Source organism: Acipenser ruthenus, chromosome 4 (genome assembly GCF_902713425.1).
Source record: "Acipenser ruthenus chromosome 4, fAciRut3.2 maternal haplotype, whole genome shotgun sequence".
NCBI classification, from domain to species: domain Eukaryota; kingdom Metazoa; phylum Chordata; class Actinopteri; order Acipenseriformes; family Acipenseridae; genus Acipenser; species Acipenser ruthenus.
This window is the reverse complement of record NC_081192.1, coordinates 81,522,101-81,539,969: the sequence shown is the minus strand read 5'-3', so window position 1 is coordinate 81,539,969 and position 17,869 is coordinate 81,522,101. Positions and strand designations below refer to the sequence as shown.

General features: G+C 36.4%; 1 protein-coding gene across 6 annotated transcripts in view; it reads right to left on the bottom strand.

The window, feature by feature from the left end:
* Nucleotides 1-17,869, bottom strand: part of LOC117399694 (zinc finger protein 385D-like) — a 172,559-nt gene that overhangs the window by 78,615 nt on the left and 76,075 nt on the right. For all 6 annotated transcript variants that reach the window (XM_059022935.1, XM_033999031.3, XM_059022936.1 and 3 more), the window contains exon 2: nucleotides 7,544-7,680. In XM_059022935.1, coding sequence (XP_058878918.1) covers nucleotides 7,544-7,645 — 102 coding nt within the window. In that variant the 5' untranslated portion in view covers nucleotides 7,646-7,680. The remainder of the gene's footprint in view (nucleotides 1-7,543; nucleotides 7,681-17,869) is intronic.

Genomic DNA, 17,869 nt, shown 5'->3' with positions numbered 1-17,869 from the left:
TCTGTACTAACTTAATCCTGATTGCAGCGTACCATACGAATGTACCGGTAATAGGTTTGACTAATCAGAAACAAATGCAACAATTTAGATCGATAATGAGGACTAACCTACAGATCTGGCCAAACTTTTGCATCACCCTGTACAATTAACTAATTTTGCTTCATAAAGTCGAATGAAACCTGCTGAATAATGTTACCGTCACATATTAAATTACAAACAGCTGTGTAATTTTCCATATCCTTAAAAAATGTGACATTTCTCAATCTAACATGAAATACTGTACTACTAGTATGGCTTCCGGTAGACTCATTGATTACAGTATAAATTGTAGTTTTATTGATTACATTATGTTAAATGAAATATCTGAATTATGTCTCAATCCTAAAATTCTAGGTGATGCAAAACTTTTGTCCATAGCTGTATAAACCCTTATTTACTAATCTAATATGTGGAATTCAGTGTCAAATAAATACCAGAATATAAAGGGATCCCTGTACAAAAAGAACGACACGTCTTTATTACACCAGTGTGAGTCATGCTAACATATTTAAGTAAAGATAAATCTGATGTCATATCTTTTTGTGCACATTTCAAACTGGCAGATCATATTTGCATTCATTTTAAGATGCCGACATTGCTGCATAGGCACAGAACAGTTTAATTGTGTGATAATTGACAATTCATTATTTATATTTAAAGCATATTAACTGATACCTTATTGCGTTAAACTGAAAACGGTATCAAAGGCACGTGCATACAAAGCTTATTTTAAATGTAGGGCCTATATATATATATATATATATATATATATATATATATATATATATATATATATATATATAATTACCTTATTGTATAATAGCATACTTTATTCTCACGGATCTGACTGCCCAAATTTGACAGGCATAAGAAAAGTTTTCAGATGTACTCATCATTTCAGGGGAAAAATGCTCTGCAAAACTCTCACGCTCTCATGTTTACAGCATGGTAGCTTTCTCTAGTGGTCTGCATATATTTTAACATTGTAACATTAACTATTTCTGCTTACTTTACTATAACATATCTGTCTATTCCTTTCGTGCCACCAGTCGAAATGGAGCTACACCTGTGCTTTCACAAAGATGTACCAGTTGTTCACAAAAACATAATGACATGTTTTACAAGCAACGAATCCAGTCACTCACATGTTCATTATTTTCATTCGCTATGATTCCAAGAGAATTCTACACATAAACCCTGCGCTATCTTTTGTTTCACGTTGTTCACAAACATTTTTAATAACACCAAGCAGGCACGATAAAAGGATCTTGCGACGTATCAAACAAGCGAGAACACTGCTTAGTCAGCTGACTCCTCCCTAAACACCTCCTGCTTTAGTGCAGCAGATACCAGTACATTTACCTATTAATACGTTATTTGGGGAAGGGTCACAGACGATTACGCTGAAAGGACAGAAAACATTTTTGGTGATTCAAATTCAGACCTGAAAATTACTTTTTTTTTACCCGCACTTGAACCGCAAACCCCGAAAAAGTTCACATTCCACCCGAACCCGACCCGCTTTTGCTGGGCCACCCGCGGATACCGGACCCGATGCAGGGTTCTACTGTAACCTGTATTTTTGTGGTTACGGTACAATGAGGGCATTTGTATTTTACACCGGGAAGTGGCTACCGTTTGCTTTTAGACACACGTTGGATTATAACTTTTGGATTAAAACAATGTTAAATGTATTATTATAATTCAAGTCACCGATTCAACTGTGCCACCTTGTATATGTTTTTTATTTACAGTAGGCGTTCAGATTGACTTGCGCTCGGGTGTCATGCTGATCTTTTTTCACAAGCATGTCCAGAATGACACTGTGTACGTGTGTTAGAAGCTTGTATAGAACGGTTTTGAAAATGTCCTAAAAATGAATATCTGTAAATTCTCAGAGGCACCACATGCTAAAATCAGCTTGTCACAAATGCGACAAACTAAGGTGCTGCTTTGTTAATAAAAAAAAAGTAGGCATATGTATAGCGTTTCGAGAAAACCTAAATATCCGCGGCGATTACACATTTAAAATGACAACTGGTGAGTTTGCCACGTCTTTGTAAAATGGGAATTAAACTTAACACCTATTATTAAATAATAGATAATATGTCGTATTAGAAACTATTATTATTACATTTTAAACACAAATATATGGCACATAAAAATAAATCGCACAAGTGATAAATTATTTCTGCTTATGTCATAACCCATATACAAAAAAATGCATGTACTGTAGTTATTTCTCTTTTGCTAATATTTGCAAATATATTGCAAGTACATGTACAAACAAAACCTATAATATAAAGTAGCCAGCGATAAATGTAATCTTTGTAAACTACGCAGCCTAAAGTTAACCTATTATTAAATAATAATATCAAAAACATCTTATTAATATTACAACAACGTGTTTTCGATGTTTACCACATATAATGTAGCTTTTAATAAAGATCCTGCCAACATTTTTAAGAGTAAAACAATTTACTAGACACAATGGAAAGATCGCAATAACAGTGTTCTGAATTGAAGTTCACACTCACAGACAGAAAATGGCGACGGCTTAACCTTGCCTTTAAGTTCTAAGATTCGCGCATGCGTAGAAAGGCTCAAAAAGGCAACTGCTAACTTATTTCCTACTGTAATGGAAGTTTCAACCTCCCTTGAACCTAAGTATGGTAAGGGGTTATTCTTCCAGGTTCTTTATCCCAGTCCGCGTGTTGACTCAATGAGGAGACGTTGTAGTTCTTGTTCAGAACATGTTTAATAAGTTTGCAAACGGGAGCGTTCAACAGAGTGACACAGACTCTGTTCGCAATCGCAGAATCGCACACCGAGCTAATTTTAAATGCAGCTTATATAGTTTTCTGGAACATCATACAGAAGAAGGAAACTAAACAGTGTAACCATATAAGGATTGGTTATAAAACTTAAAGGAAGTGGAGACCATATAGGGTCACAGTCAGGCTATAGAACAAGAAATTATCTCCATTTCGGAGAATCATAGAACAGTCATAAGACAAGTACACGCTAGACATGACAGCTAAAATTAGTTCACACTGGTTGCTCCTTGTTACCCACAAAGTTGTTTACTTTTAGATCCTCATTGGTTCATCCGAATGGGAGATTAATAGTAAGTCTCTGATTGGCTGTCGGTGGGGGATGGTTCCCCCCCCCCGCGAGTTCCAAGGAACAGTCAGTTCAGTATACTGCAAATTATACTTTTTATACTTAATAAACATAAAGATATTATTTCTTATAGCTCGTGTTCTACTCGTCCTATTGACTCGGGACAGGTCTCTACTTAAACTTAACATTACAACCAATATTGTTATCTTAAAACCTATTTGTTTACTATTGAGTAAACTAAGCAATTGCAATGTTATAAAAATTCCATTACACTACCTAACTTATTTCCAGTGACACCTGAACCATTATTTTGGCGGATGACATAATTTAATGCTCATTACTTATTTATTTAATTCTTCAAAGAACCGCAGAAAATGATGCATGAAATCTGATCTACCGGCGGGTAAAACGGAGGTCCACTTCAGAAAATAGGAAGGTAATTTTCAACGGATTAAAAGGTGGAAAAATTCAGCTGACTTTGCCATTTCCATCGAAACCCCTTTCCAAAATCAGGCCCAAAATCTCCCCGACAGGGTGCAGTGTTCCAGGAACCATAGTAACCAAGATACAGAAATAAAACAAACTTAGCAGAAACCATATCAATTGACACTTTATTTATCTTTTTATAAATTATGTTGAAAACAACTGATTTCATTGACATACCTATAGTTATTAAAAACATGTGTGATGTCACTCTTTCAATGGAATAAATCATTAATAAAACCATTTTTTCAGAATTAAAGCATGTGTATTATAGAATACTTAATACTTGTACAATACAATAAGGTTTTGTAACATATTGCATTATGTTGAGATATTCCCCTAATATTTCAGATGGATTTCAGCATGGTTGCATCATTGTCACTCACTCAACACTTTTCAAAAGGCACAGAAAAGCCTGCCAAAATCATTTTCCTTTTTCACAAAACCTCTTACAGACTTACAAGGTTTACAGACTATTTCAAGGTTCCCATTTTTTTTTTTTTTAAATAAAGTGCTTAAGTAAAGTCTGATATTACAAATGATAATGCCTGTGTCCATTAATACTTTTTGTCCTATTATAGGTGTGTTTATTACACTTCAGATTAGATTAAAAGATACTTATCATATTTTGTATTTTGGAATCCTCTGCCTCTGTCTCTCTCAGTGTTATGTCAAATATGTTTTTTGTTAATCCCAACTTCCTGTTGCTGTTGTCTGAGCCTGTTTTACGCTGGCAATGGGGCAGTTTCCATGGAAATTAAAAAAAGAAAAAAAAAGTCTCACCCTTTTTTCACTCTATTTTGGTAGTACTTTTGGTTGTGTGTGTTTCCATGTAGTTTTCTTTTAGCCATATGAAAATAACCTAATTAATATTTAAATATGGGAGGGTATATTTAAATGTCTGACTTCCAATTTGGCCTTGAGATATTGTGCAGTTTTCTTAAACTGGGTTTCCACAAAGTTATAAGTTTGTGTTGAAACACCGCAAGTGCAGCCTGTCTCATTTGGCCACTGAAAAAATGTAATAAAAAAACCGAGATAGTGTTACACAAATACAAATAAATAAGAAAGCGCTGTATTAAACATGTTTTCACTGCATATTTATTATCCTACAGAACCATAGCTTCAGCAATTCTGATCGAATGAAGCTAAAATACCAGCATTTAGGTTAATGATATTATTATTATTATTATTATTTATTGCATTTATACAAAAGTATCGCAAAGCACTGTACAGTACATAGCAGAAAAACCACAATACATTTGTATAGCATGTCACACATACAACTGCCACAGTCAGACCATTTAAATAACAGTATACACATAATAATACAAAAGCAGCAATTTTAAAGTTATATTAAAACCCACTAAGCCATTTTATAAAAGTGTGCTTTTAGTCTTGACTTGAAAACTGTAACGGTCCCAGCTTCCCTGACAAACGAAGGCACAGCATTCCATAATTTCAGAGCTCTACAAGAAAAAGCCCTACCTCTCGTGTTGCTTTTGTTGACCCTAGGAATAACCAGCAGCCCCACATCCCGGTTTGGAAGATACAGGGTCAGTAACTCCTGAAAATAACTAGGTGCTAATCCATTCAGGGCCTTGTAAGTTAACAGCAACATCTTAAAATCAATGCTATACTGCACAGGTAGCCAGTGTAAAGAGGCCAAGACAGGAGTAATATGTTCACTTTTCCTGGTTTAAGTCAGAATTCTAGCAGCGGCATTCTGAACAAGCTGCAAGCGGGATACCACACGTTTTGGGACACCAGAAAAAAGTATTTTACAATAATCAATTCTAGGTGAGACAAAGGCATTCATTAGTCTCTCGGCATCAGATAAGGAAATAATTGGTCTAAGTTTGGCTATATTTCTCAAATGGTAAAAAGACACTTTTGTAACTTCCCTAATATGAGTCTCAAATGATAGATCAGGATCAAAGATGACCCCCAAACTCTTAATTTCTAGTTTAAGTTTTGATGAGAGACTGCAAGGGTCGAGCTCATGTAATCCCACATTTCCTTTTAGTTGGTTCTGTGATCCCACTAGCATAACCTCTGTTTTATCTGAATTCAACATTAGAACATTCTGTGACATTCAATGCTTGATGTCTGTAAGGCAAGTAGCTAATAACACCCAGACATAAGAAATTCCTGGCTTTAGGGACAAATACAGTTGGGTATCCTCAGCATAGCAATGGAAGTTCATAAAAATTATCCAGTCAAAATGTTTAGTACAGTATCGGTAGTATTTCTACAATAGGCTACCCTACCCACATATAAAGACATTCTTATAATAATAATAATAATAATAATAATAATAATAATAATAATAATAATAATAACTATGATGATTATAAATATGAGAATCCAAATTCCACAGGGACGGTGCAAGGCTTTCGCCAGTAGTTTCTTTTTTTGGAAAATACGTGGAACTAACAGCTTTTTATTTTTTTCATGTTATCGTACTTTTAAAACAAATCTTTCTCAGTGAATTAGACTCAAGACTGATGTTGTCGATATCTGCATTAATAACATAGCTATACTAATTTAATACATATTTTGGTACAAACATCACTTTTTTCCCCCCTTGGTAAGGTACCCATAATAGAAGCTGCTTAAGATTAGTGTGCAATGAGACTAAGCAATCAGCTGTAGCCTCATTGCACACCAATCAGCTGTCTGATGACCAATCACAAAGATAACAAAAAGTGTAAGGGCTTCGTTATTTATTTATGTATTTATTGAAAAGGGTATTTTTTTTATTTGTAGTAGATTCAGTATTTTTAGAACCTTGCTTATAAAAAAAACTTAACTATAAAGCACTTTTTATGAGTCAAATGGCAATAATTTGAAACGTTGAATACATGTTGTCACTTAAAAAAAACAAAAACAAAACAAAACACTAAGCCCCTCGTACTGTATGCTTATTATTTTCCTATTTGGTCAAAGAAGCTTGCCATGGCTACTTCCAGCAGATCTCAGATAACAAAGGACTGGTTGATACGGCCTTCAGTCATAGTAGAAAGTTGCCCAGGGTTACGTCACAAACAGGATTGCCACTGCTTAAGATTCATCAGCATAATGTACTTCTGGACATATTTCCATGTAAAAAAAGTTATTGGTCAATTATACAGCTTTTTGGCATAAGAAGGCGATTTACCGTCCCTTTGAAGTTGTACAGTGTTTTCGACGACCACTTCCTATAGAGCGTGGAATGTGCGTGCTACGTCACATAAATAATGACTGTGGAGAGAGAGTGATGACTTTTTAAGCCGGATGGAAACCAAGCCAGGTGGGGCGTCGCCCACGAGTGTACAGTGGTAGTCAAAAACAGCTATAAAAATTGTGAAATACGGTGCAGTACTCCATGATAAAACTGAAGGCAATGCGATATGCTGTTTAGTTAACCTGCCTTGTATCTTCTGCATGCTAGAGGGTGTTATCTGACTAGAAACTGGTTTGTTACAGATTACTACTGAAATACAGTGTTCATTTGCTGTGGGGCCTTTAAGAGTATCTGAGTAAGTTGTAAAGCCATGCATGGTTGTTGTTGAGTATTTTTGTATGTTTTAGAGAGGTCTGTTTTAAAGAGCAGTTAGAGGGTACTTTGTGGTTCAATAGGTCAATCATTGATTGGTCTTTTATGCCTTTCACCTCTGGAGGTCTCGGTTCAAATTAAATTTGTTTGCACAGAGGGCTATATAGACAGTTTTGTATTCAGCCAACCCTTCTATATCGTAACCATGGGAGCATCAGGGTAGTTCTATTGCAAATACAACTTCACTGTCATTTGTTCTCTTTATGCTTTGAACCCTATATAATCTAGAAAAAAAAATAAAACAAGCCCAAGGAATAATCAGGCATTTCAAAAGGTCAAATGTAGCATGATTTAACTCACCGCACTAAAGTTGGGGAAAAGGCTGACCGCAGTATCCAATGGGAACGGAAGAAAGGGTTTTAGGTCCAGGGTTGGCTGCATAGGAGGAAATGGTGGTCGCATCAAGGCAGGTAAGACTGCATTCTGACAAGTGCTGCCTACAGAAACAGAAATAGATTTTGTGGGTTTTTTTCAACACATTCTCTTTACGATAAGATGGTTATGTCTTGTCTAAAAAAGGTTATGTTATTTATTAAAATGTAATTTAAACACAATCCAAAACTCCATAATTGTATGCACCAAGCAGACTTTTAATAACAAATACATGTATTCTGATGCACAATAAATTATTGGATAATTACCAAGATAATGGAAAGGTAATAGCTACAAATATAATGGACAGGCTTTCATCAAGAACTGGTCCCACCACAGTTGAATACGACAAACTGCTTTATATACGGCATAAGTCAGAAACATTTGTCCAGTGCTGTAGTCCTAAATCTGAAGGTACCAGAACACCACAAAAGTATAAATAATCTTAAACAAGAATTAATATACAAATTCACATTTTATTTGTATACTGAACTTCAAATAACACATTCAGCTATGGCCAGTAGTTTTGCATTAGTATGAATTGAGACAATTAAATAATTTATATATTTTATTTAACATAAAATAGTAGTACAGTATTACCATAATAGTAGTACAGTATTTCATGTTAGATTGAGAAATGTCACTTTTTTTGTCAGTTTTTCATTAAGTAGATCGAAAACTACATAGTGGTATGTAAATATGTTAACATAACCTTATTCAGCAGGTTTCATTCGACTTAATGTAGCAAAATTAGTTAATTCTATAGGGTGATGCAAACCGTTTGCCCATAGTTGTATAATGGGTCATGCATTTATCTAACTTCTACAAGAATGTCTACAAAGTGTCTTTCACAGTCTTTTCAGAATGCTTCAATGTGTGTGTCGTGGCAGATCAATGATGTCTGAGCTGCCTATACCGGAACAGTGTTCCAGCGTGTTCCAGCTTGACTTCACCACTGCTCTATCCTACACTTAGACATACAATTGATGTCATCAGATAAATAATCCCATAGTTAAAAATATTTATTCTCATGCTTGGATGTCTTGGACGTTGTTCTGTGTGGGTAGACCAGCCCTTCTCTTAAAAAAACCCAAAAAACATTACCGCAGTAAATGTGCATTGTAATTTAGCAGTTTTCCCATTATTATACTATGCATTTACCGTGGTATGCAGTGTTTTTTAATATGCTTTCCTATACCTACTCTATATGAGCTTTACAAAGCTTACACTGTGCTGTATTTAACTTTGACATGCTTTTAATATGGTAAACTCTCAGGGATCAACACCGTTGATGACTGCAGATAACAAGCACACACTGAGAAAAAAACACTTCCCACATCTTTAAACATACAGACATTACATCGAATGTTTAATGTTTTTATGGTCCATCTCAAAATTTTAATTGTTAATTGAAAAATATTTCACTCATAGAAAACTGTTAAAGTGTAATACTTAACAACATTCTTAGAAGCAGATGACAGACTGTTAATAAAACATTACTGATGAGCTTCCAAGAAACATCACACTATTATAATGATAGTCTCCCACTGGCTGGTTGTATCATTTTGTGGTAATTCTACTCTTAAGCCCCTTTCACACTGGCATGCTGTACCCGGGTCTTGGCTAAATGATTTCACTCTGCTTTTTGAAGAAGCAGGGTTGACCTGCTTGGAAGATGTGCTTGTTACAGACACTTCCATCCAAGCTTCTCTGGATTGAATCGTCGGCCCAAATGTTGATTAGTCCTAATCGCTCCACGCCATCCCTGCAGCAATCTGGCTCATATTGTGTCTCAGTCAGCAAACTGTGAATAAACAGAAATGGCTCACAGGTTCCTTGCGGAAATAAAACCTTCACGCAGGCGCACACGCAAACGCACATCAAGCATTTTGTCTCGCTCGACCCAGGTTAAAGCACGTTGACCCACATCCTGAGGTAGTTCGCTGCTGACCCGGGTGGACCTGGGTAGGAGCACCAGTGTGAAAGGGACTTAAGTGTATAAAGAACAGAAACACGTCTGTATTTTCTGTTATATGTTAAATTCTCTGAAGAAATAGAGCTTATTTCACATATTCTGGTTATGAATGATTTTAATTCCTCTTTTACAGACTCATTTGCTGTCCTGTCTTCTTGTGTGTCACCCTGTGTGAGTCTGTGAGTAGAACGCGCGTTTTGTGTCTAGGCAGTGCTGGCGCGATGCCTGGGGTGTCACATGCACAGTGCAGCTGTATGTAGCTGGGATCTGTGTTGGCTGCACTGTGTATTCGGGTCCGCCAACCAGCTGTTTGGACCGTGTGTATGTAAATGTGTCCCTGTGTGTGTGAGCCAATAGGGCTCGGGGGGATCACTTAGGAGCTGCCTGCGTGGAACTTGGGGTCATGTTGTGGTTTTCATGTAGTTGTGTGGGAGTGTATCCTGGAACTGTCTATCTGAGCTAAACCATTTAATAAGAGAGCATCTATTTACCTGCTGTTCCAATACTTCAATAAAAATAGCAGTTTTCACTGCTTTAAACTGCATCCTGTGCCATCTACATTTCTTCCTGCTGCGGACCAGATACGCCGCCGCTACAATATATAGCAGATTGTTAAGTATCTGGAATGTGAATTGAATAAATTGATTGCTAGATTACAATTTCTAGTAATCGGATAATGGTGTTAAATGACAATGAGTACCAGGTGCATTTAATAGATCTAATGAGTCCTGCTTTCAATACGCTTTGATGAAGACAACTGATGCACAAAAGAAATGCAACATTCATGTCTAATGGATTTAATCAAATATTTTAAACATAGATATCACACAAAAATCACAGAAAATGTGAACATAAATACAGCTCAAAGAATCATGAAAAGTTTTCAGTATAAAATGTGACACACTGTCAAAATGAAAACATTACAAAGTTAGTGTCGGGTATGACCTCCCTGAGCATTAACACAGCATTGACGCATAGACCTGATCAGCCTCTGGATAGACTGCTGTGGGATGCTCCGCCACTCTTCCTGTGCAGCTGCAGCCAGCTGGTGAAGGTTGGCTGGTCACGGTTGTCTTTATTGACGGTCCTGGGCCGGTGTGGTGACCCTCTGCCTTCCAGGACGTGGCCTGTCCCTCACAGAGCCGGTTTCCTGGTTTCTCTGGACTAGTCTGCTAATTGTTGAAGCAAAACATCTCATTCTCTGGGCAACTTCTCTCACAGACAGGCCGCCCTCATCGTGCTGATAGCTACCCGGCGATCTTCATTACTCAAGCTGGGCATGGTTGTATCTTTCGCTGTTCTTGTGTTAATTAAAACCATGTCTTTTCAAATGGCTATTTATACAGATTCTTAAATCAGCTCATTTTGGCAATTTTAACTCAACTCAAATAACAAACACTGAGCACCTGGCATTTTTATGAAATCACATGACTTAAGCTCAGTATTTTATTATCCCAAGGAACAATACTAATCAACAAACCTATCTGCTCACTATTTAAAATGTAAATAACATTATGTATGTGCCCAATGACTTATTGATGTAAAGACTTGCGTTTTCATTGTGCATCTATATATACAGACGTGCTCAAATTTGTTGGTACCCTTACAGCTCATTGAAATAATGCTTCATTCCTCCTGAAAGGTGATGAAATTAAAAGCTATTTTATCATGTATACTTGCATGCCTTTGGTATGTCATAGAATAAAGCAAAGAAGCTGTGAAAAGTGATGAATTAATGCTTATTCTACAAAGATATTCTAAAATGACCTGGACACATTTGTTGGTACCCCTTAGAAAAGATAATAAATAATTGGATTATAGTGATATTTCAAACTAATTAGTTTCTTTAATTAGTATCACACATGTCTCCAATCTTGTAATCAGTCATTCAGCCTATTTAAATAGAAAAAAGTAGTCACTGTGCTGTTTGGTATCATTGTGTGCACCACACTGAACATGGACCAGAGAAAGCAAAGGAGAGAGTTGTCTGAGGAGATCAGAAAGAAAATAATAGACAAGCATGGTAAAGGTAAAGGCTACAAGACCATCTCCAAGCAGCTTGATGTTCCTGTGACAACAGTTGCAAATATTATTAAGAGGTTTAAGGTCCATGGAACTGTAGCCAACCTCCCTGGGCGCGGCCGCAAGAGGAAAATCGACCCCAGAGTGAACAGAAGGATAGTGCGAATGGTAAAAAAAGAACCAAGGATAACTGCCAAAGAGATACAAGCTGAACTCCAAGGTGAAGGTACGCCAGTTTCTGATCGCACCATCCGTCGCTTTTTGAGCGAAAGTGAGCTCCATGGAAGAAGACCCAGGAGGACTCCACTTTTGACAGAAAAACATAAAAAAGCCAGACTGGAATTTGCTAAAATGCATATTGACAAGCCACAATCCTTCTGGGAGAATGTCCTTTGGACAGATGAGTCAAAACTAGAGCTTTTTGGCAAGTCACATCAGCTCTATGTTCACAGACGAAAAAATGAAGCTTTCAAAGAAAAGAACACCATACCTACAGTGAAACATGGAGGAGGCTCGGTTATGTTTTGGGGCTGCTTTGCTGCGCCTGGCACAGGGTGCCTTGAATCTGTGCAGGGCACAATGAAATCTCAAGACTATCAAGGCATTCTGGAGCGAAATGTACTGCCCAGTGTCAGAAAGCTCTGTCTCAGTCGCAGGTCATGGGTCCTCCAACAGGATAATGACCCAAAACACACAGCTAAAAGCACCCAAGAATGGATAAGAACAAAACATTGGAATATTCTGAAGTGGCCTTCTATGAGTCCTGATCTGAATCCTATCGAACATCTATGGAAAGAGCTGAAACTTGCAGTCTGGAGAAGGCACCCATCAAACCTGAGACAGCTGGAGCAGTTTGCTCAGGAAGAGTGGGCCAAACTACCTGTTAACAGGTGCAGAAGTCTCATTGAGAGCTACAGAAAACGTTTGATTGCAGTGATTGCCTCTAAAGGTTGTGCAACAAAATATTAGGTTAGGGGTCCCATCATTTTTGTCCATGCCATTTTCATTTGTTTTCTTATTTACAATATTATGTTGAATAAAAAATCAAAAGCAAAGTCTGATTTCTATTAAATATGGAATAAACAATGGCGGATGCCAATTACTTTTGTCAGTTTCAAGTTATTTCAGAGAAAATTGTGCATTCTTCTTTTTTTGTGGAGGGGTACCAACAAATTTGAGCACGTCTGTATATAGAGGCAGGATTTGAACCCTAACTAGTCATACTTTCACTCCAGCTACATAACCACTACGCTACACAGATTCACATCTTAACCCTTTCAACAGACTAGGCTACTATTTAGATTTACCCTATCCAAACACCAATACATTACCTCAATACAGGTTGAGCAATTTTGCTATTCCCGTAATGTGTGTGTGTGTGTGTTATAAGTGAAAAAAGATTTGATATCTGAAACAAAAACACACTGGAAATGTGAAAACACGCCAAGTTATCAAAAGTGCCCAGACATTTAAAGTGGAGATATCAAGAACACAAGCCAAGTTTCAAGAAACCATTGGGGCAACCTTGCCCAGCCCAAAGCAAATAGGCACAACTGTAAAACCGATGGAGGTCAAGGTTGCCCCAATTGTTTCTACTAACTTGGCTTGTGTTTTTCAGGCACAATAAAAGCAGATCGAACTTGCATTTGTGCTATCTCCACTCTAATGGCTGGGCACTTCTGATAACTTGATGTTTTTTTTCACATTTCCAATGTTTCAGATTAAAAAAACTTTAAAGGCCAAACTACATCATACCCCGTTCAGATGGGCATTTCCTTGTTTTCTGAGCTAAAATCATTTGCTCATGCCCGGGCAAGCGCAGACACACTGGTACCAGTAATATGAAGCCCTGTCAGTTTTCACTTGTAACTGAACACAGACACTTCTGGCATTTAAGCATGATACTTCCTCAGGAAAGGGACAATTAATAGATTCTCCCTTAATTTAAGTATACAAATAGCTCATTATTACACAGGCCCCCAAATGTAGGAGTGGAGGTTTTGAGGAATAAGGGAACACAGACCAAAGATAAGACTCAACCTGGAATAATATAGAGGAGCTAAATGGAGAGGACCTGGTAAGATGGTAGTGATTAGCTACTATTTGTGTTGCAAATAGTTTTTGGTTAATTTATGCTTCATTTCCTGTACTCCATGTTCTGTGCAAAAATACACTTGAAAATAAAAAAAAGCACAGCCACAATATGAAGGCCACTAATTACTTTAAAAAAGTAATACAATTAAATGTTCTGACCCATACCATGTTTCTACAAAGAGAAAAATAAAGTCAAAGTTTGGACACATTACAACTGAAAAAAGGAAACAGGGCTTTTTTATCATTTCCAAACTAAGCCAAACTTGTTTCTGTTCCTAGCTTTCCAAAAAAATGGAAAAATTCAGTTGAAGTGTCTTTGGAAGATTTATTGCACACCTGTTGCTCAATTGACATTGAAGATACCATATTAATGAAGGGTGCTGGAAGTTGATGAGCGTACAAAATAATTTGTTGGTTCAAATATCTTTTTTTTTTAAAAAAGCCAGATCTGATTCTGAATATAAGCATGTAATGAATAAAAACATGTTGCTTTTATTGTCATTCATTAAACACAGCTTGAGCTTTGAGGCCGTTTAAAAAATCAATAGTGTATGTCCTAATACTGTAGGTTGTAGGGACTGCAATTTTCTATTTCTCATGCACCGCATTCTGCACAGTGCTGGCGACATGCCAGCCACCGCTTGAGATGGAATGGCACTGTTATTATTGTTTGTTTATTTAATTATTTATTCTAAAGTAGTAAACACAGTATCACCTGGCCTGTTACTTTTTCAATCATTAATGTCATATCTCATTACATTATTTCATCAAAGAAATTTTGATAAACCTAGTGCAAAGAATACATATTTGTAACTAAGAGAAAACAACTAATGGTACAAACCTCATATTTACTGTAGACTGAACTTAGCCTTACAGTGTATGTGCATAATGGGTAGAAACATAAGAATGGTTTCAGAAACATATCATAAGTCTTGGAGTATCAATAACTGATGCATGTCAAGCTGTTCAAGCACAGACATAAACAGCAGTCTAATCCTGGATTTACTCCAATGTATTGCACAAGCCAAAACACAAATGACATCAAACACTTAAAGCTTTAGTCTTACAACACAGATAAACCCGGATCCAGGGTTTTCTGTTCCTGATTTAAGGTTTCTGAAGTCAAATACCATAGTCTACTAAAATAATGGATAACTCAAATCACTTGACTTACATACAGTGCTACGCCCTTCATAATGTTACAGTTGAGAGCCATAGTTATGAGAATGTGCTATTTATCTTCCAGCTCATAATGAAAATGAAAGTGCTAGTGGCAGTGGAATGGCCAATATATGTATTTGGCAACCTTTTTTAGTGGCGAATGAAACCAAACGTAATTGGAACTAAATTACAAGCACCTACAATAGGATCCATCAGTCTCCATTAAATAGGAATGTTCTTCGTAATAAGATAATTGGTTTGCTTCAAGGGAGGAAAAACTGTCACCACAGAATCCTCTACCATAAACCGTTGTGATTACTGACAATTAGAATTGTACATTGACAGGTGTTTATTCCAGGCTCATTCTTTCTAACAAGTGATGGCGAAACCACACTCAAACTACAAGATGATAGTCCTAAAAACTGTAGGTGGCCCTAGCTTTAAATCCCTGCTTAGCCTTTGATTTAGATATATCTCTGGCCTAATGCCAGACACTGTAAAACGGGGTAAAAACAAAAAGTATAGCTGTACTGTAGTGATGCAAGACAATTTTCCATTGAAATGTACTGTGATAAAACTTTATTAGCCGGTATTCTGCACTAAACCCAGCGTTCATTTCCCTCTCCAACTATTCTATCTCTGTTACAGGCTAAGGAAGAGCTTGGATATAGTCAATCAGACAATGGTATTTGATCATGTGTCCATTTACCCTGCGGTCACCCTCTTGACTTGTTCCTGTAACCTACATTTAGCACAGAATAAAGACTATAGAGACACTGATGGATCTTTATATTGATGCTGCATGGAACTTAACTACAGTACACTGACAAAAGGCACAGGATAGCACTGGAAAAACGGTTGCTAATATTTTGAACGCAAACAAAATATATTAAAACACTATACCATTTTTCAGTGGTTAATTTAATGATGAAATGCAATGATATTAGTGGTTATGTTTAGCACATATTAAAATGAACAGACACAATATGAACACTGTATACTGGTAAAAAAAAAAGTAAGTAAAATAAAAAGTAAGTAAAATTAGAAGTTACCTTATTCTGCAATGTATGTAAATGTATGTGGGCACAATCAAAGTCATAATTACCAAGACTAAAAGCACTGCACTGTAAACACAATTGCAATAAGAAACTAGTGTACATTTTGCAGTGTGGTAGCCACTGATAAAGAACAAAATGTATGCTTGCATTATCTGCTCACAAGCAGGGATAATGTTTTGGTTAATGCATTCATTAGTGCATTTACAAGAGAACAGCATTTGACCACCTTCAACTTATCCTGAATTCTCAAGTGAGAGCCACCATGAACCAGGATCGCCTAAACAGCCTTGCCATCATGTCCACCGAATGTGACATACTCAGAAAACTGGATTTTACTGACATTATTAGAGACTTTGCACAGATGAAATTGAGAAGATTAATTAAGATAAGTCTGATTTAATTACTCTGCGATGTAAGTTTTACTTACAACAGAGGTGATTAGGAAAACTTGAGAAACATGCTGTTTAGTTTTAAGATAGATTGTGGTATCGAGCACTTACTAACATTTTAATATTCCTAACATTCAGTACGTTTACATGACAAAGTGTTTTCCGAACTGATTTTCTTAAAAAGTCACTTTTCTGTGTTTACATGATTAACGATAGAAAGTCTAATTAGAATTAAGCTGTATACATGGATTTAAGTTTTCGGAAAACGCAGGATATTTTCGCATGCAAAGTACTGTAGTAGCCTAAGTACGATTTGAACAGACCGGACATTTTGTCTGCGATAGAACGGAGACCAATCCAATAACAATACCTCTATTCAGATTCCCCACAATGTGCAGTCAGCCTTTCCAACAGCTCATCCTGTTCTATTACCAGTTTCTTTTGCAGACATTATTTTAAATTATCACATAATTTTAAAGCTGGAAAACATGTGCTGCTTCAGTATGGGCTGTTAAAAAAATACACAGACAAATATTACTTTATCCCTAACTTATTATTTATTTATTTATTTATTTATTTATTTATTTCTTAGCAGACGCCCTTATCCAGGGCGACTTACAGTCGTAAACAAAAATACATTTCAAGAATCACAGTACAATTATTAATACAATTAAGAGCAAGATAAAATACAATGACTTCGGTTCTAGCAAGTAAGTATATGACAAAATACGATTCAACAGAGCAAATGGATCCATGCTGACTGACTACATATTATTATTATTTTCTCTGTTTTCTAAAACCACGTGCAGGAATGAAGGTCAAAGTTTGCACAAGTTTTCCGAAAAGTGCGTTTACATGATATACATTTGGTTCCTTTTCGGAATTGAATCGGAAATTTCTAGGTGCTGTTTTCCGAAAACTGACCCAAGGAATATTCCGATACATTTTCCGAAAAACTGTGTTTACATGACTTTTGATAATAATTAGTTTTTGGAATTAGTTTTCGGAAAACGTAGTTTTCCGAAAAATATCGGAATTCTTATGCTCATGTAAACGAATGTCTTTTAAAGGTTCTTTTCATATTAATCCAGCTATTAAAAGTTGTGTATTTAAGGCACTGGATGGCGCTGTGTAATGCCAAGTCTTTATAGCTAATTGTTTCATATTCACATTAAAACAACCGTTCACTCGGTTTATTTTACTCGAGTAAACCGGGGTTTTCACCCGAAGTCATGAAAATGAATAGGAAAGGTGGGGGTTGATATGTAAATTAGCTTTGCGTAAAGTATTCGTACTGTTTTTGAAGATTACTAGTGAAATTTTGTGAAAATGTGGTTTCCATGCACAGAGAACTGGTACACGAGTTAATCTAAGATGCTGTAATAAAGCAAAATACCTCATTCATGGTTGATTAATAATGTGTTTTACTGCTCTTGCCCAAATTGTTTTTCAAATGTAATTAGTGGGGTGTCATGTTATTATTATTATTATTATTTATTTCTTAGCAGACGCCCTTATCCAGGGCGACTTACAATTGTTACAAGATATCACATTA